Consider the following 20,775-nt stretch of genomic DNA (forward strand, 5'->3'; position numbering starts at 1 on the left):
AGAACGGGGTGAGAGACAGTGTCAAAAGCCTTCCGGAAGTCCAGGAAGACTATGTCCGCTGCTACCCCTGCATCTAATGATCTGGTGATCTGATCGTAAAAGGCCACCAGGTTGGTCTGACAGGACCTGCCACTGATGAACCCGTGTTGGTTGCCCCTAAGCATGCAGCCCCCTGCTGGCCCCTCCTGGATGTGTGCCAGAATTATTTTCTCGAACAGCTTGCCTAGGACTGAGGTAAGACTAACTGGCCTATAGTTTCCCGGGTCCTCTTTCCTCCCACACCAGAGCTGTTGTTATCCTTATTTCAGAGTGTAACCTCCATTTTGGATTACAGCAATCCTTTGTATTAGGGATTTGGAACCTAGCTGATGAGAAGCCATCAGAGTAATAGAGTTGATTGCGTCTCAACTAACTAATCAAATGCTAGTAAAAGGGAGGTTCCCTGATGGTCACAGGCAGAAAAAGATAAGCATTGATTTTAAAGATGGGGAGGAGGATGGGGACATCTCCATGCATTGTGGCTATCCACCACCACAGGCCAGAAGACCAGGCTGGAGAGGGAAGAGAAGGCAGGGATGAAGGAGACTGTCTAGCTTGAAATGCTTATCAGATCCCAGACTCATGAAAGGGGTAAGTTGATCCTGGGACTTATTTTACAAACAGCATTAACCATCCAGTGCTTTCCTGAGAGTAAACAGACCTCTGAACAAAGAATCCCTTTGCTAAGCCAAGATTCATTCCTTGCCTACCATTTTGGCCTCAAAGAATACCCACAAAGTAGAACTGGGTGGAGGCAGGAGGGGAGGAAGGGGATACATATAAACCACCAGCGGGCCTGGAGCACTGGTTTGGGGATCCAAGACAGCTGGACTACAGAGTCCCACATGCTGACAAGTGGCTCTGCTATGGCGTTTACACAGGACTTGGAGCTAGAAACAGCAACCTAGCTTTATCTAGACCTAGGGTGCTCAAGCAAGAGCACAGTCGACTGGTTGGGCCCCCTTAATGGATTACTATCTGACCAGACGGGATGATGGGCAAGGCTGTGACAGAGGTGTATGGAAATACAAGGTGCCCTTACCCTCAGAGAACACAACTATATGAATAAGGAGCACATTAACAAATAGTTGATAAAGAATACATACCAAACACCTGGAAGGAAAAACATCAAGTGCCAGGCAAATCTGAGTGCAGTAGAGTCATTAATAGCAATTACCCAGTGACCTGGAACTTACAGGCATCTAAGGAATAGTGAAACTTTGCTATCAGATGCAGGCTGCCTAATTGCAGTTAACTAATTCCCTCATAGCCAAGGAAGACTATGGGGTGACACCAGTAGCCACAAATAGGTGTCAAACTGGTGCTGACAAAGTGACTGCCTGTTGTGCAATTGGGCCCCTGAAGCGCTCTACAGCCATGCAGTGACACAAAGTATGCAACTGCAGAGCATGTAAAAAATGCCCAATCACGCAACAATCTGAACCCTCATTACATGAGGCTTCAGATGGAGGCACTCCCACATGGAGCATCTTCAATAATATTTGTCAGTATGTGCTGGGAGCAGGGGTGCCTCCTCTTCAGAATGGGAGGGGGAGAAGGCGGGGAAGGAGATTCATGGGGGCTCCAATCCACCCGCCCACCCTCCAGTGCAGGCTGGGCAAACTCCAGACCAAGCTCCCCCCACTCCCTCCCCCCCACCATTCTGAAGACAGCACCAGAGCTGGGAAGGGGGAGAAGTGGGGCAAGGGGAAAGTGGAGGCAGACACGCAGCTGCTCTGAACTGAAGCTAAATTCCCCGACCCCCCAGACCCAACAGCCAATGTCTGGGTCGGGGGAATGCTGTAACTTATGGTACTTCCTGCAAAGCACCATGAGTTACAGCTGGGAGCTGCACATCTGTCAGTACCTACTGAGTCAGAGCAGTCCCTAATGGCTACAGCAGGCAGGTGCTGCACAGTTGTTAGCTTGGGATGGGGTGTGATGAATTCCACACTTCCAATTGTTTGCATTGGCCCTGTCTTCAAAGCTCCATGTCCTGGATAAGAACATGATACATATTCTGTCCTGACATTTTTATTGCATTCAAAAGCTTCAAATGGGATGGTGAAACTTGCATACCAGAACTGCCTTTGCCTGTGGGGGCAGACTCACTGCATACAATAGTGCTTAGCGTTCAATTAAATGATTATGCGAAGACCATTACCTGTGACAGGTGGATAAATCAGGGAGACAAAAGACTTCTAGAGAAGAAGCTAAAAGTCCTATTACACACAAAGTTATATTTATAAAAAATATTTCAATTTTGATCCCTTTTTGGTCTTGCAGTAGTCTGAAAGGCTGTGGATTTTAACAGTCATAGACTCTAAGGCATCTGCAGTATAAATGAAGGTAATAACTTAATCCTGCTTTTGTGCAAGACAATTCCTACCATTTAGACTCCACTGAACTCTGGAAAGACTCAACAGATGCCCTAAGGGAAGGAAAAAAACTCTGCCTAATGTGAGTTATCTGGTACAAAGACATCTCTTGCTGTAAACAGTGCTCCCTGCCAGCCATCCCTAGAGAGGGAGATGGGACAGCATATTTGGTTAATTCTCTCTGTCAACTGCAGTGGATCTGACTTGCCCAGAAACAGGTAAGCAAAACAGCAGTTATGGCCCGGCCGTAAAACCAGTGAGAGATTACAATGAACACTCGTGGGTTTTTTGGGCAATGAAAATGTCTCCCCTCCATGCAGGATGTACACAAATGAGATCCACTTCCTAAGCAGGCTGCAGAGTAGATATGCTTGACAGAAAAGAGATGGAGGAGTTTACAAGGAGTGCAGAACTGGGAGGGATTTCTAGAAGGGCAGCCAGAGTTTAGAATCTGACTTAAAAATGCCTGAAATCCATTTAACTCATTCTGTAGACGCCAGGTCATAGAATAAAGTGTCTCTATTCATGGAATGAGCTGCAGAGATGAATGCTTCTGCAACACTGCCCTCAACCCTGCCTGGAGAGGCCACCTGCTGGGATGACATGGGTGGCGAATGTTCCTGGCTCATACAACAACTGACCCATTTTGTGCAGCTCAGATAACAACGGGCTAAAGCAAGAACTGAACAGAAACATTCTCCAGTGACAACTCAGTCACAAGCCTACAGAGCTCAGGGTTCAGTGTGCTGTATTTGGACACACATACTAACAATAATGTAACAGAGGTTACTGATAGGTTTTTAGTTGTAAATATTTATCTTACTATGGTTGTCTGCTTTCATTAAAGGAGGCATTTGGCACAGCTTGGTCACTGAAGAGCCAATAATGCCGCTAAAAACAGTGGGAACAGGAGAAGTACACCGAGGCAGGCTTGCTTATCAGCACGTACGTTACTCTTCTCATGAAGGGACACTTGCTGCTCTCTTGTTTAATGTGGCTGACAGCTTGCTTGGGTGCTGCCAGCAGCACAGCTGCACTAGTATAGAGTTCAGTGTGAGCTAACAGCCCCAGAGTGTTTACCCAGTTTCTCAGGTAGGTTCTGCAACCTGCACTGATTTCCATGGTGCCAGGGCTACAATGCCACCCATACGCAAACTAGTTGGCTAATTTGCTACACTGCAGTCACAGAAGTAACTAAAGGTGGTCCCACAAATCTACCTTTAACCACTATTCTTCCAATGACAGCAATGCACATTCCCCTCCACCAGTTCTAAATTTCCTGTGGATGCAGCACGGTACTGCAATTTTAAAATCTGGTTCCTACAGGTATTCACAGTCTGGCTTTTGCTACTCATGTGGTGTGCTAAACAAGCCCTGAGTGCTCAGTGTAACTTGAACTGGGGAAGGAGTAGAGTTCTCAAATCACCTATGAAGAACCTGATTGCTCCATCACATTGTTTAGAGGTTCTAGATGGGGATTTGTGCATGGTGGCAGACACAGTGGGGTTCCCCACGTTCCCCCACAGCATTTCAAATGAGCCTTCTGTTTTTTGGAAGCATTTTATTGAGCTCTTTGGCACAGATTTCTGAAGTTCAATATATCCCACTTCTAAAGTAACTACATGGGTCAAGTTTAGATAAAACATTCTCAGATCACCTTCTTGCCACTACGTACAATGGGTCACCAGCCACAGGCACTGTATAAAGTAGTAAGGAGATGTAACCTTGGATTCCGACCTTGAGAATGTATTCCTGGCATAGTGCATGATGCTGTCAAAGTCATAGGTCTCTCCCAAAGAATTCACTTCCCCGGCTTCCATCTTTAAGAAGTTGTACTCCTGACCTGTGATACAAGGCTCCGTTAACAGGGGGGAAAGCATTCTCTTGCTCAACAGAGTATTCACAAGTTGCATTTTGCTTGGCTCATGTAAAATTCATTATACCACTGAGATGCATAAAAGGCCAGGCATGATCAAATGAAAAGTGAACCTGTTTCAGTCTGCCCAACCTTCCCTCCATGACAGTTTTGAAATGCATTTGACCATATTTCTCATTTTTACTTTGGCCCAGAAACGCTCCAGTACTGTCAACCAGCTTAGCAGGGGCATTAGAACTTAGCAGGGGTCATGTTGCTTTAACTACACATTATGAGGAAAGTTTGGAGATCTTGCAAGTTATGACCATCTTAGTCAACTCCAAACTTCATGTACAAAACCAGCCTAGAACTAAAAATTCATTCAGTACTGAGGAAGACACAAGCACAACTTATCTACCAATGCTGGCAAAACAGGGGAAAGAGGCAGCTCAGTGACACTAAAAATTAATTTGCTATTATTCTATTCTAGAAATATCTGGGGCTGAGGTATCCAGAAGGGATCAATGATCCTCACCTTAAAGAGGCATAATTTAAGCCTCTGAAAATGTCCTCAAAGCTAGATGCCGTTGGGCACCTGAGCTTGTGACCACTTGAATAACTTTGTCCCCCTTTGTTGGCAATGACTGCCCTTTTTTCTTTCCCTTCAGCAGGAAGGGAGGATCCCTACTGGAGCTTTCCAGAGAGGCAGTTTCCTACAAGTACAGTGAGGTATGCGGTCTCCACCCAGCAGCATCTGGACCTGGTACAGTAGCTATTTTACCTTGCTGTATATTTTCTCTGATGATTGTGACATGCTGGTCCCGGTCGGGTCGTGTGTGCTCGTGCCAGAACCCAGCCACATGGCCCAACTCATGTGCCACAATGCCAAACTTGTCACAGTTCTTGCCGATGGATATGGCCTGAGGACCTCCGCCTCGGCGGCCCACATACGAACAGCAACTGGAAAAGAAATCAAACAAATAAATCTAAGATCTGGTGAACCTGAATGGGTGGAACCAGGTAATACAAGGCTGGAGTGGCATGCGTCTGTCAGGGCAAATTCATGACATTTACCCCAGTGTAGAAGTGAAGTGGACACACGCTGTCTAGGCCAGGGGTGGACAAAATATGGGCCCCGGGCCAGATTGGGTCCATGGCGGACTCTGTTTCCCTACAGCCCTGGAGGTGGCGGCTTCTTCTGGCTGCCACTGCTGGACCCAGCCCCACTGCCCAGGCAACCCGGCCCATCTGCCCTGCATCCACCACCAGGGATAGGCTCCACACAGGCAGGGCAGCTGGGATGGGGCCACAGCCAGGAGCAAGATGGGCAGGTGGGCCCAGGAAGACCCCAGGATCTTGGGGTGGTGACAGCGCGGTGCCAGAGCCAGGGCCTGGCAGAGCCACAATGCGCTAACTACATGCCTCTGTGATGGGCGCAGGTTTCATGGGCAAGGGAGTGCATCGTGGTTCTGCCCTGGCCCTGTGCTGTCACTGCCCCAAGATCCCAGGGTTTCCCTGGCCCTGCCTGCCCGTCTTGCTCCCAGCTGTGGCCCCATCCCAGCCACCTGGCCATGAGCCTTGCCCTTGTGCATGCTGCCCCAGGTAGTGGTAGTAGGGAGCATGGTTCAGGGTGCCTGGGGAGTGGGGCTGGGTCCAGCAGTGGCAACCAGAATGAGCTGCCGCCACTGGGGCTGCTGGGAAATGGAATCTAGCTGTGGCCTGGATCCACCATTTTGCCCACCCCGGTCTAGGCCTACGCCAGCATAAAGTTACCCCATGAGAAAAAAAAGTAATTGTATTTTAATGTGTATGTCATGTCCCCAGGTCTAGAATATTTGCCTGACATTACAGGGTTAGCTATTTACTCAAGCTACTATTTGCTTTCTGGCACCTAATAGTAAGGCACTGTAATAATAACTTATAGTCTGTCACTGGGATAAGTTGCATGCCATGTCTGCTTGGGATCCTATGTAATTTACATCAGATCCAGACTCTACTAGCTTTTGAGGTGTTCAGATCCTGATCAGATTCAAGTCCACAATAAGCAAGATAAGGAAGTTGGAATCCATCTAGATTCCGGACACTGAGAAACGTGTCCTGGTCCAGACTCACCTCTGCTCTGTGTACAGGTCAACCAATGTTCATTAGAGCAACAAGAGTATTTAGAAAGGGCAATCTGCCTTCCAAGAGACTGTACCAAATTATGCTGAAAATATCAAACGCAGTAGAGGCAGGAAATGAGTAGAGATGAAAAACTGCATAATTGTGACAGGTTTCCAAGTTGACCAGTGGTCCATTTTTAACCATGAATCAAATTTCCAAAAGTATCTAGGTGTCTAAAGGTGCAGACAGGAGCTGTGTGGCATTTACAGAAATGCCAAAGTGAGTTGGGTGCTTAACTCCAGTAAGAATTTCTATGGCTCCAGTGGCATGACTTTAATCCCTTCTCCAGATTTGCATTGAAGATTACGCCAAATACTGCTCATTCAGGGTGCCTCTACATGAGTGCGGCGTCTCCTCCGATGTGCTATAATTATAGCGTGTCAGAGCAGACTCAATTAATTGAGTCTGCTGGACTGTGGCAATAACCATGCTCCAACCAGCCTCCCTGTCTTGTGTATCAGCATCCCCAAGTTTCAAAATAGCAGGGAGGGAGTTTTACCTAAAGTTCATCACACGAGCTTTAGACAAAGAGCCCCCACCACCATTTTGAAGTGCAAGGATACTAATACACAAGATGCGCTAGAGGAAGTTTGGGGATACTGATACATGAGGTGCACCGCTCTAATTAAAGCGCCCCATCCCCACCCCTACCCTGGAGCACGTGTATAGATGCCCTTAGGCAGGGAGCCGAAGACATTGAGACACGATTGCTTCCTTGAGTGTTGCTGGCCGCAGAAATGGGTCTGCCTTACTATACTAGCCCAATGTACTGTTTAGCTCTTTGAGACCTCTTACTTTTGACTAGGCTGTAGTCTGCATCTTTAGGGGTCTCAGTGCCCTTGTAAATCAGGCTCCACATTTCACTTCCTCCAGATGCATAACATTCTTCAGCCACTTACCGACAGAGTTCTGTTGCCTACTGCAGTAAGTGGCATGTGGGAGCAGAACTCAGCACCTAGGGATCCAAAACCAGACATTGCAGCAAAGAGCTAATGAGCCATCCCCTTGCTGTTGCTCTTAAGCACACATGTATTTCTCCAACTTCCAACCTTGAGCAGGTCTGACATCCCATTTAAGAGAGGACATTATGCATGCAGCTCTCACCCACTAAAATGGGGTTCTGTACTGTACATTGGAGGTGGGCTTGAAGAGCACAGACAAACACAAGTCAGTTTTCATCTGACAAGCTCAGGTTTCACATTGGCATGGGCTTCAGACCCTAAATACCCAGGGTGCTGGGTAGATTTCTCGAGCCCATGCCATCTGTCCTCAAGTGCTACCTAGACTGAAGTGAGCTCAGGGACATTAATATGTGCAGCAAGCATACCTCTGACTTCGATGAAGCCAGAACCCAACCATTCGTCTCCTTACCTTTCCAAAATACTTTTATGACACATCCGTTCCATGATGCAATACTTTTAGAGCCAAAAAACAAAAAGAAACAGCTGCTAACACACACAGTCATTCACTCACACATGCTGCAGACTCTTATAAGCTGGAAGCCTCAGTCCATCCCCCAGAGACTAAGCTGCTACACAGAGCTAACAATATCCTTACAATACAAAATACAAGAAACAAAACTGATTAAGAGGGTTCAGAAGACACTGCTAAGATTTGGGGCTCTGGCTTTTTTCCTTCAAAACTATTTAAAAAAAAACCACTTAAAATTATCATAAATTAACAGCCTAATAAAAACACAAACATTACTGGGGGGGGAGAATGGTAGGGGACAGAGACCTTCGCTGTGGCATTTAACCAAACAAAACCATGGGTTGCAGTTAAGAGCCAGAGTGTGGAAATAGTTAGAAATTAACTATAAACTGAGACCTGGGCTCACATTAGCTCCCATTGTCAGAACATAGCACAGAAAGGAAACAATGCAAATAAGGAAAATGAAACAAAAGTTTTTACTGCATCGTTGAGGGGCTGTAACATGGTATTGGAGGCACTGGCCATGAGGTCCCAGCTCTATTCCCAGTTAGTTCTACGACCGACTTCCCGTGTGGTGTGGATCAAGTCCCCTGGGATTCACCTCCATAGAGCTGTGACAGGATTCAAACCTTAACCCCTCTATGCCTCAGCTGGCCTTCTGTAAATTAGAGGCACTACATCCTTTGTCCGCACTCAAGTAATAAGACAGTATGTGCCTCAAGAACCTTACAATAAGTCTGCACAGCCCTTAGCACATCAGGGCTCTGATTGCAATTGCAGGTGCTACTGAAATTCAGTACTTTTAAAATCAAATACAACTCCCAAAATCTGTTACAGTGATGGTTATTCAAGAAAGGAGGGTCTGCAGTCAATTGGCAAAACATCCCATGAACTGGGTATGGTATTCAACTTCTACAAGACACTAATAAGACCTGTGCATGGAAGCTGCTAGGTGTGCTGCTACACATTGCTTACCCACATGTTCTGTATGTGAACACGATAAAGCTTTCTTCGTCCGTCCTCTCCACAAATGTCACACACGTATGCTTCTCCCAGTGCCTCATAGCCTGCTTGAATATAGCTCGCTGACTGCCTGGAAAAGCAACACAACAGGGCAAACATTTAGCGCCTGACATGGAGCAGCACAAGACTCCAATCCTCAAAGGTAGTTAGGAGCCTAAATACCATTGAGGGTTAGAGCCATTAGAGCTTGGTACAGCAAAAACCTGCGCTTCTGTTTTCTTATACGTGATGATTTTTGTATTAAATTAACTACTAGATGCGAGTAAGCACTAGTACAAGTATGATGCACCGTGTTAATTGGGCAAGTAAATATTTCCTTCTTCAGCCATTAAGGGCAGAAAGCAAACAACCAGAGCTACCTGGCAACTTGTTTCTGTGCATCCATTCTGTAGCATTATTCGTGAGGCACTGTATGACATGGTGCATGAGAACAAAAGATGTTACACTAGGGAATTTCAGGCCTGGCTTACACAAAACTTCCCCTGGATCCAAGAGAATAAAGCAAATTTGTTGCCAAAACTGTTTTTCAAGTAAGACAGAAAACAGAATAAAGGAGCTGGACAGGAGAGATTTCTTGGGACAGATTATGAAGGTACGTCTGGAAGGTGTGGGCAAACAAGTCACAATGGGCTAAGAGAAGGCAGGGATGTGCCTGTGTTAGCTGTGCCATAGTAACTGGCTTAGCCCTACAAGGACACGGAGATAAGTACAGACAATGCCTGGCCCCACACCATACAGAAGGTGCCTTATGCAAGGACCAAAGCACAGACTGCAGCCTGGTACACAAGATTTGCACTGGGTGAGCACCTGCAAGGCAGCAGCCTCTCCACAGGAGGAGGGAGATGATTCTGCCTCAGTGACAGTGCAGGCAGCACCAGCTTGGGCAGGGAGGTTGGGGGGAGATAGTCTGAGCTTCCTCAGGCGCTGCTGCCACAATGCTTCTTTCCTGGATTTCCTGCTGGGATGGTGCCTCTGCAACTCCCTCCACTGTATCCTTGCTGCAGTGCAGTAGTGCAACACCACAGCTTGGTCAAGAAGAACAGGTACCCCAAGCAGGAGTGTTAAGGGAAGCCGCAGGGAGGATGAGAGAAGTTTCAGGATGAAATTCATCTGCATATTAGTGGCAATACTGCCAACATACAAGAGATCAGCCTGGCATGGTCTCCCACAGGAAGGGGTAAAGTCTCTGAGCACTGGCACTAGACTGCTAGACAGGGCCAAGTGCGGGTAATGAACAGAGGCTGGGATTTCACATTGGCCCCCAGGAGGCAGGAAGAGCTATGTTGTTATATTATTTCCAGGCACTGATGTACCTCAGGTTGCATTTTGGGGGCTGGGAGGGGGGGAAGAGGAGGAACTGGCCACCTCCTCTGCTACCTCTGTAGCACTCCTACCTTGTATAAACAAGCCCCCAGCAAAAGAGAAAGCTCAGGTCCCAGGGACTGACCTACAATGCAACCAGAGTTGTAGGCAAGGCACAGAGGCTGCTTGGACACAGGGTAATGTCTCCCTGAACTTCAAGGTTAGGTTTCTGCAGCGCATGGCTCTTTGGTGCGGCACTTCACCATGCAGGCAACCCAGAGAAGTCCTTTCCCAAAGACTCCCAAGCCGGTAGAGGGATGGCATGCTCCTTGTAAGAAGCTCTCTACAACTGACAGAGATGAGCAATGGCTTTGCAACTGACCAGTGAAATTTCCTCCAATGATGTAAGGGATGACCCCTCCTGGCCAGATTCTCTCTGCCCTGGATGTGGTTGCCCTGCGTACTCTGGGAGAGTAGCGCACATCCATGTGAGGCTGGTCTTTCTGCTCCCTCCTCTTTGGTCTCCTTGCGAGGGTGGTGTTCTGCCTGCCATCTGCAAGACAGAGCGGCAACACTGTTTAAACCTTCCCGGTTCCACATGCAGCCCAAAGGCAACACCCGGCATCACTGGAAGCACAACCAAACAAGTCAACAGATTAATCTGAGCCAGAAGTCACATTCAGGTCTATCTTTAGTCTCTTCAGGATTTCACCACTGGCATTTTGCACAGACTAACCCTCCCTGCCCTCAGAACAAAAAGCAGGAAGGGCCAGGAGTGTGAAGGGAAGCTGCCTCGCTCTCCACCCATTACAAGTGACCTTGCAGACGGGAACATTTGAATCTAGGTCCTAAATTACTACTTAGGCTCTTGCATGAATTGTAATGGCATGATTTCTGATAAAAGCAGATGCTATTTCATCACACTGCAGTGTTTATTTCTGGCAGTCAAAGTGCAGCAGTGGTCAAGAGTTACAAATCCTACAACTTCCAGGGCAATTGCAACTCCAGGACCCATCATGTAAACTCATTACTCTAATCCTGGTCCCTTCACCTCCTAGTTCATTCCAGTGAGAATGCAGCCACCCTGCGTCGCTTCAACAGACTAATCTTGATGTCAACACACCCTGGGGTACAAACCTAGGTTTTTCCAGTATCAAGAAAACCTACACCTATTTCATCTCACCAGAAGTGTTTGCTCACTCATGGTGACAGAGAACTTACCTACATCAAAGTTTAAAGCATATTGTGTCTAAACAGCTGTTTTCAGATGTTATTTTTCAGGCTGTCAGAAATATCTGCAATGTGAGTAATTTCTGCTGGTGGATAAAATTTTCAAAATGGGAAAACAAGAGACATTCAAACCTTGCCATCAATCACAAATCTGCACGTGAAATCTCTTAGATTTGTAAAAAACAAAAAACCAAAAAAAGGAACCTAACAAAAAAACAACCAAAAATTTAAAAAAAACTTTGTCTCCTTTCCTGTTAAGTCGGCAATAGTGTTCATTTCCATCTATGCAGTAAGTCTGGGCAGCTCTCCTCATGCTTCAACTTTAAGGAACTAAAGACAGGGCATATCCTTATTGCCATGAAACCATGACTATGGCTTGTCTAGACATACTTGAACTTTTTTATTTAAACTACCCAGCTTGGGATCAGCTGAGGTCCAGACACAGCAGCACAGAGTTCAGTGCAGACTCACTGCCCAAGTCTTTACCCATCTTCTCAAATGGGTTTTACTTAGCTCCATGATGCCATCACTATTCTTTTAGGTGGAGTATGTCTGCATGACTTGCATGCATATCTTAAACTGGAACACAGGCCTGCCATTATAGTTGACCAAGCTGAAGAATTTCTCCCATCACCAACACTTTAAATGCACCCAAATATTTCCTATTTCTGGCATCATCACTGTCTGTCTTTTTTATGTCAATCTTATTTTAAGCTTCTCCTTTTAAAGGACCTTTTTATACAGGCTCTTTGGCCTATGGGGATTTCCAATAATTAGTGGCCCCATGTTCACATCACAAAGCCAAGCCACCATTGTGACTCAAGCAAACAGGAAGCCTGCCAGGCAATGTCACGATTGCAGGCGAGGGTTGCATCAATGGGTCACAAAGACATCCATCCTGCCACCCCCGAGATGGCCGCTACAGATTAAGGATGAGCACACTTGCAGGGGTGGGAGATGATACTTGAGAAACCTGCCCTGCTGCTGCCACTACAGTACCTGTCCTAGGGATACAAAGATTTCATAGACATTAGGGCTGGAAGGGACCTCCTAAGATCATCAGGTCCAGCCCCTGCCCAAGAGCAGGAAGTCAGTTAGGGTCAAAGGATCCCAGCAACATAAGTATCCAAGTGTTTCTTAAAAGTATCCAGAGCAGGTGCTTGCACCACCTGTGGGGGGAGTTTGTTCCAGGCCTTGGGGGCTCCAACAGTAAAGAAACTTTTCCTTATGTCCAGCCTAAAACGGTCTTCCAGGAGTTTGTGACCATTGGACCTTGCCATCCCTTGGTGTGCTCTGGTGAACAGGTGTTCCCCCAGATCCTGATGCACACCCCTGACATACTTATAGGCTGCCACCAAATCATCCCTGAGCCTGTGCCTCTCCAAGCTGAAGAGTCCCATAGCTTGCAGCCTCTCTTCATAAGGCCTGCTCTCTTGCCCTCTGATCATGTGTGTGGCTCTCCCCTGAACTCTTTCAGGCTTCTCCACATCCTTCCTGAATTGTAGAGCCCAGAATTGGATGCAGTAGTCCAGCTGTGGCCTCACCAAGGCTGAGTACAGCGGGAGGATGACATCCTGGGTCTCGCTCGAGATGCATCAGTAGATGCAAGCCAAAGTTTTGTTCACTTTGCCAGCTGTGGTATCGCATTGGTGGCTCACGTTCATCTTGTGGTCAATCATGACCCCCAAGTCTCTTTTGGTCATGGTGCTAGCGAGTGTAGTATTGCCGAGCCTATAAGTGTGATGAGGGGTTTTTTTCCCCCAAGGTGAAGCACCTTGCATTTCTCCATGTTGAATGCCATCAGGTTTTCATCCACCCACCTTGCAAGTCTATCAGCGTCAGCCTGGATTACCAGCCTATCCTCAAGTGGATACTCTTCCCCAAAGTTTGATATCTTTGCCCTCCAGAGTTGTCAGTGAGGCACTGCTGCAGTATATACCAATCTTTGTAGATCTATTACAAAACTCAGAAGAGATGGGGATGGACAGGAGAGTCAAAGGGGAATTGGTTAGTGGCTCTTTTCACTCCTATAACCCCATTCTTTCCAAGAAAAACTTGATCCCCACTGCACACCTATAGAGGGGCATGCAGAGGGTCAAGAACAGAAGAGGATGATGTCCTGGTGGCAACCTTCCTCAAGTCTAGAGGCACCAGATGAGACCCCTTCTGCTCAAAGAACAAGGCCAGGAGTGATCCAGACCTGCTGCTAGCTAACTGGTGCTGAAGCACCCTTCTGAGGCTCCAGAGCAAGGTGCCTAGGCTCTGTTTTCCAGTATTATTATTATGGAAATGCAAAGCAGAGACTCACTCCCTGCATCATTTACCCATGCAGATTTTTTTAAAGCCTTATTATTAAAACAAGAAAAAAAAAAAGAAAATTAGATAAAATAACAACCCAAAACCAAGCTGCACTGTGCTTTCTTTTCCCTCACCCACCCAGCTTAGGTAGGGCTGCTAACTGAGCCCCTCTCCCATTCATCTTGCTAGAAGAGACATGACTATGGAAATCATGACTGTCAAGGCTGAGGAGAGTTGCACAATGAGAAGGAAATGAAGGCAGCCTTCAGGGATGGAAGGATAAGCATAAACTTCCCCCTACTTCTTCAGATCCCATCCTTCCTTCTAAAATGCCCTTCTTTAAGCTTCAGGTTGAGTGTTAGTACAATGCCTGGAATTCACCTCCTTGTTCTGGTTAATTTGTCTAAGCCACTCTCATGCAGCTGCAGAGAGAAGTCAGGGCATCAGGCATGTAATAAGCACAGAAGCTGCCCAGAGCAGAGCAGGCCTGTGGTCCCTCAAGCCCAGATGCCTTGTCTCTTACAGTGAATATTGTTTGGTGCTTCAGGCAATGAAGGCACCTTTGCCCTCCTGTCTAATTGTTCACTACTATGCTATGGGTTTGATTGTAGGTAACCCCCCAGCCCCCCCTGCAATCCTAACTCCCTTCCAGCTCCTGAGGTACAAGGACTTGAGAACCGCAGTGCTGACAGCAGCCTTAGGAACCCAAAGAGGAGAGAGGTAGGGTCACAGCCCACTCCCTCAGCATCAGTTGGCATGAAGGTGAGAAGCTGAAAATGGTGTAACCTAAAGGGAGCAATGACATGAGGAGGAGACAGGTTCAAGACAAGGCCTCCCAGATGCCTCCCCCAAGCCACAACCTCAGATGGTCCTTGGGGCTACTGTAGGACTCAGTGAAGATGCATATGGACACACATCACTACTGAAACAAGCTACTGGCCCTTTTATGTTTTTCCCCAGCTCCAGTCATCAGCCAAGGCTGTGATGGAACTCCAGCTACCTACAAATATCAAGGAAAATAAAAAGTCCTTTTTTAGATATGTGGGGAGCCGGAGGAAAAGCAAGGGCAACATTGGACCCCTGCTAAACCAGATGGGACAACTGACACTCAGGAAAAAGCGAACTTGCTAAACGGGTACTTTGCGGCAGTTTTTCACCAGTCCCATGGGACGGCCCTGCCTACTATGGGTCAGGGAGGCCCGGGTAAGGGAGATTCCCTGCCCTCCATCAAAGCTGACCTTGTGAAGGAACACCTTGACAGGCTGGATACCTTCAAGTCAGCCGGCCCTGATGGGTTACACCCAAGGGTACTCAAAGAGCTGGCAGGCATCATAGCTCAGCCCCTGGCACAGATCTTGGAGAGCTCTTGGTGCTCTGGTGAAGTGCCTGAAGATTGGAAGAGGGCCAATGCTGTGCCTATCTTCAAGAAAGGGAGGAAAGTAGATCCAGCTAACTACAGGCCCATCAGCCTGACCTCTATCCTGGGGAAGGTCCTGGAAAAGATTATCAAAGAGACCATCCTATACAGTCTAGCTGATGGCAATATCCTGAGGGATAACCAGCATGGGTTTGTTGCGGGTAGGTCTTGCCTGACCAATCTCACTTCCTTTTATGACCAGATGACTTATCACCTGTACAAGGGGGAAGAGATTGATGTTGTATATCTTGACTTTAAAAAAGCCTTTGATCTGGTATCCCACAATCACCTCTTGGCTAAACTGGCTAACTGCAGACTTGACGTCACCACAATCCACTGGCTGGGGAATTGGCTCCACGGTAGGACCCAGAAGGTGGTGGTCAATGGGAGCTAATCATCTTGGTGCGCTGTGACCAGTGGGGTCCCTCAAGGCTCTGTCCTAGAGCCTATACTATTTAACATATCCATATGTGGATATTGGTGTCAGAAGTGGGCTGGGCAAGTTTGCCAGCGACACCAAACTCTGGGGTAAAGCATCCATACCTCAGGACAGGACAGTGATCCAGGAGGATCTTGACAGGCTCAGGAAATGGGCGGACAAGAACCTGATGGTGTTCAACACCAAAAATGCAAGGTTCTCCACCTTGGGAAGAAAAACCTGCAGCATCCTTATAGGCTCAGCGGTGCTACGCTGATTAGCACTACAGATGAAAGGGACTTGGGGGTCATGATTGACCACAAGACGAACATGAGCCTTCAGTGTGATGCTGCAGCAAGTAAAGTGAGCAAAATGCTGGCTTGCATCCATAGATGCTTTTCAAGTAAATCCCGGGACTTCATTCTCCTGCTGTACTCAGCCTTGGTGGAGTACTGTGTCCAGTTTTGGGCTCTGCAATTCAAACAGGATGTGGAGAAGCTTGAGAAAGTGCAGAGGGAGAGCCACGTGCATGATCAGAGGTCAGGAAAAGACCTTATGATGAGAGGCTGGGAGCCATGGGACTCTTCAGCCTGGAAAAGCGCAGGCTCAGGGGTGGTCTGGTGACCACCTATAAGTTTATCAGGGGTGCTCATCAGGAATTGGGGGAACGTCTGTTCACCAGAGCGCCCCGAGGGATGACAAGATTGAACAGTCACAAGCTCCGCCGCGACCGATTTAGGCTGGACATAAGAAAGAACTTCTTTACTGTCCAAGCCCCCAAGTTTTGGAATAGACTGCCACCAGAGGCAATTCAAGCACCCACTTTGAATGCCTTCAAGACACATTCGGATGCTTATCTTGCTGGGATCCTATGACCCCTGCTGACTTCCTGCCCCTGGGGCAGAGGGCTGGACTCGATGATCCTCCAGGGTCTCTTCCAGCCCAAATGTCTATGAAATCTATGAGGTGACATATCAGAAGTTCCACAAGAGCAATTACTTAGCTGCGTTCCTGTGATACCTGGGAGGGGAAGGCACTTCCAGTTCTGTATGCCTCCTTCCTCAAGAGGTATCTAATAGGGCTGTGCAAAGCTTCAGGTGCTGATTTGATTCGGAGGACGTTCGGCATGATTTGGTGGCCGAATCTCCACACCAAAATCGAATCAGTGGACTAATAAAAAGGCCCGAATTGATTTGAAGCACTCCGAATCTTTGGAAAAGATTTGAAGAGCTTTGACGATTTGGGCAGTCCCTGCCCGCTGCAGCAGGGAGCCAGAGCCGGACTTGGGAGCTGGTAAGTAAGGGCTGGGGGAGGGGAGAGGGGACAATGGGGGGACCTCTGCCAGGCCCCATCCCCTGCCTGCTCCCCCTGAATGCTCCCCGACCCCCACCTGCTCCCCCAACCCCTGCATGGCTGCCCTGCCTGCCCCAGCTCCCAGTCCTTTAAAAAAAAAAGCCCCTACTCACCAGGTGCTGCCAGGCAGGGGGGGGTGGTGATCCCCACTGCCCCCTACTGCCCCATGCTGCATGGGGAGCTCTGCAATAGCTCCCCAACAGCCCCCCATGACTGCCCCACTCACCCCAGCTCCAGTCCTTTAAGAAAACACCAAAAACAAAAAAAACCTCAGGAACTCACCAGCTCCTACAGCAGCCTCAGGGCTTTGGGGGACTCCTGGAAGAGCCCCCTACATGGATCTCCCCCCGCTAGGCAGAAACCAGGGAGTATGGGATTTAGGGGGGGGCTCCCCTTAAAGGGCCAGAGCTGGGGCAGGTGGGGCAGCCATGGGGGGGCTGGGGGGTTCGTGCAGAGACCCCCATGCAGCATGAGGCCGCAGGGATTGCCCCCCACCCCCCTCCACAGCACCATCCGGCCCAGCTCCCGGTGCTTTTTTCAAAGCACCGGGAGCTGGGCTGGATGGGGCAGCCATTGCCAAGCTGGGAGAGCGGGTGGGGGATGGGCCTGGCTGATTCAGAGATTCAGCAGCAGCCAAATCTCCAAACCTGATTTGGCCAATCTGATTTGGAACAGTGATCTGAATCACCGAATTGAATCACTGGCCCCCAAACCAACCGAATCTGAAGCAAATACTAGCCACTTCGCACAGGCCTAGTATCTAACACTACAATCCAGCAGAGAACTGGGCAGTGGTATGTGGTATGAAAATACAGGTTGGGCTGCACAGGTTCCAGCTACAAGCATTTGGTCTCCATCTACTTGTGCAAGCAGATTTTCCTTGACCCAGTGCATGCCATGAAAATGAAGACAGAAAGAGGTCCTCCTAAATTTTATTCTATCTTTAGGTAATGTTGGGGTGATGTTGTTGCCATAAGGGCTGGAGGAAGGGTACTGTGATAACTTGAAAGCTTGCCTATATCCATACCAATTGTACAATTGGTCTAATAAAAGATCTCACCCATGAGAATTCTTGCCCCTTGCATCCTATATCCAAGATACTTTTCTTCCTCTCACCCATGTGCTAGCCCTAAAGGACCAGATAAACCCTGGTTTGCAAGGTTATACCTCTCCTGCACTCTTCACTGAGCTTTCTCCTTTTCTTCCTGGCCTTAAACATGTGTGTTGTATCACTGTGCCCTGCTGCCACAACCCACCCCAGAGGTGACAGCATTGTAGTGGTAACAAAGAGGTTCCTTGCTTGCTGAACACAGCTCATCACGTCCGATAAAATGGATTTCAGAAACTCCACGTACATCCCTGCCTTGTGCAGCTGGACAGGGGCAGCCCGTCAGAAAGGCTGAGTTCCGCTGTAAACACACAAGTATCTGCCCCAGCCCCTGTCCCATAGGAAGCAAGAAACAAGAGTGCCATTGACACAGGCTTCTGCAAAGTAGGGTCCCATTTGGTAATCCCTGCCTTGTGGTAGGAAGTGGGATGCTGAGGAGTCCAGAAGGAGATGTTCTGACGTGGCTGGGTCCATAGGACTGAGCACAGGGCTAGAAGCTGCTCCTGGAGTCTAGTGCCAGCTTCACCATTCACTCACTATGCAGCCTTGGGTTCTCTCCCCCAGTTTCTCCATTGGTAAATTGGGAATAGTTATCCCTATAATTCACTGCCACATAGGAAGGTTGCAAATCCTCTGTAAAAAGCAAAGCAAGTAACAGATATTTTAATAACCCTAGAGTATGAAGTCTCATATTAACTCAAAGATCAGGGATGACAGTAGCAGGGCAGGGTCCCTTTTTCTGAGTTCTTCAGTAGTTTAATTCTGATGCAGACAAGTGAAGGGAAGCAGCCACTGACTTAGCCCTTGAAAGGGGCAGAGATCCTATACTTTGCCTCCCAACATGGTGCCTGACCATAATGGGCTTAACTGGAGCTTCAGAAGCACTACAAAACCACCTGGAACATCCTCTGCTCTAAGGGGTTCTGACACTGCTCTACAGAGTCATCCCATTTAAATACACGGGACCATCCCTGTCCCCTGGTGACACTTCACCAACAAGCCCATGCACCAGGAATGACATCAGTTGATCACAGATGCAAAAGCACACACAAGTACACATGACAAAACATTATTTCACAGTGGATAAAAAAGTAAATAAAAGATACCCAAAGGTCTGGGTGGGGTACCACATTACCCTTTTTAACTGTTTTGCTACTACGATTGGTTGAAGTGGTGTTCTGGCTTGGCATGAAAGTCTGCTCCCCCAGGCCACCTGCAAAGGAAGAAGAGAGACCCACATTTGAATAGGCACCGAGGCACTGACATAGATGCAGAGAAGGGATGACAGTGTAAATGGAACTGTTGGTATTGTCGCTGGAAAGGCACCTGCCTATAGCTGAAGGAAAATGGTCAGTGGCTGGAGGTGAGGGTGGAAGTGGGAGTGAGGGTGCACATGATCATGTCTAGTACACCGAGTGTTGGCCACTGGCGGCTATAAGTGGATAATAATGCCAACCCGCTTCGAAAACAGCTTGGAAATCTGGAGATGAAAAGCACCAGGTGAGAGACTAGTAGCAATAACAATAATGAAATACTACAACAGAAAAGGTTCCTGCTCAAGAATAAGCCACACTCATCTCCAGTAATTCAGCCAACTATTTTATACCCAGCATGACTCCAACCCTCCCTCCGTGTGGCTAGCAATACCGTTTTTCTTATTAAAATAGAAATTGGGCAGTTCTACTTTATGAGTATTTTTTGTTGCTAACTCAGGGCCACATTTTCTGTTTCCAACACTCAGCACCCCAGCTGGAATAGAAGGGGGCCACCAATTTAATGTGGAACCTAAACTGATCTGTATCCCTGAGTTTCTCAGCAATGTTACTCCCTAGATTCCCAAGCGCACATCACAGAGTACAGGTGGGCTCATAACTGCTAGAAGGATGGTTTAGAATGTTGTTCTGGGCTAGAAAGCGACTGTGATGAAAGGTGTGGTATGGTGCTTCAAGGTTCTGTATCAACTGATGCCAGAACAAATGCACTTGGCTTGCAAAGAAAACCGTCAGCCCTGCAAAATGCAATGCCAAGCAGAGATAGCCATGTCTACCTTAAATGAGTTAGGTTGGGTACTGGGAAGTGGCATAGCTATGTTAGGGCAGCGCTGCCTCCTGCTTCTTAGCTGGGGTGTCTCTGCATTATGCTAACATACCTCGCAAGTCAAATCAGAGTCTTTCTTCCTCATGTACTCAGGGCCCAGTTATGAAGGATGAGCAGGCTGAATTGTAGGCCTGTGCGAACAGGAAAGTATTCGATTTGGATTCGGCCAATTCGGAGGACAATGATTTGAATTGGTGATTCAAATCACTGTCCCCATTCAATTTGGCCAAATCTGAATCAGAGATTCGACGCTGATTCAGAGATTCAGATCGGCCAGGGAGAGGCAGGTACAGCTGAGTGGCTGCAGGTTTTCCTACGGCTCCTCTGGCTGTGCCTGCCTCTCCCTGGGTGGGGGAGCCGCAGGAGAAGCCCCCATGCCTGCCCTGCCCAGCTCCATCCCTCACCCAGCCCCAACCTCTCAGCACTTTAAAAAAGCCCTGTACTCACCGGCTGCAGGAGTAGGGATCAGGGCCTCTGAGGGCTTGGGGCAGAGCCCCCCCGTACAGCATGGGGGGTAGTGGGCAGCAGAGATTGCCCCCACTCCCCCCTAACTTGGCACCCACATGGCAGCTGCCCCATGGCACAGGTGCAGTGTGGCTCAGCAGAGCTGGGGCTGAGCGATGCTGGGCCCCAGCCAACTGCTGGAGCCACCCCAGCTCCCAG

General features: G+C 48.2%; 1 protein-coding gene across 1 annotated transcript in view; it reads right to left on the reverse strand.

Moving 5' to 3' along the window:
• Positions 1-20,775, reverse strand: part of TLL2 (tolloid like 2) — a 194,797-nt gene that overhangs the window by 77,263 nt on the left and 96,759 nt on the right. The window contains exons 4-8 of the mRNA XM_019502102.1: positions 19,151-19,228; positions 10,574-10,744; positions 8,842-8,959; positions 5,054-5,232; positions 4,155-4,260 (exon numbers count right to left, since the gene is read on the reverse strand). Of these exons, the coding sequence (XP_019357647.1) occupies positions 4,155-4,260; positions 5,054-5,232; positions 8,842-8,959; positions 10,574-10,744; positions 19,151-19,228 (652 nt within the window). The remainder of the gene's footprint in view (positions 1-4,154; positions 4,261-5,053; positions 5,233-8,841; positions 8,960-10,573; positions 10,745-19,150; positions 19,229-20,775) is intronic.

The sequence above is a fragment of the Gavialis gangeticus genome, unplaced genomic scaffold (genome assembly GCF_001723915.1).
Source record: "Gavialis gangeticus isolate Ggan-Ray unplaced genomic scaffold, GavGan_comp1, whole genome shotgun sequence".
NCBI lineage: Eukaryota > Metazoa > Chordata > Crocodylia > Gavialidae > Gavialis > Gavialis gangeticus.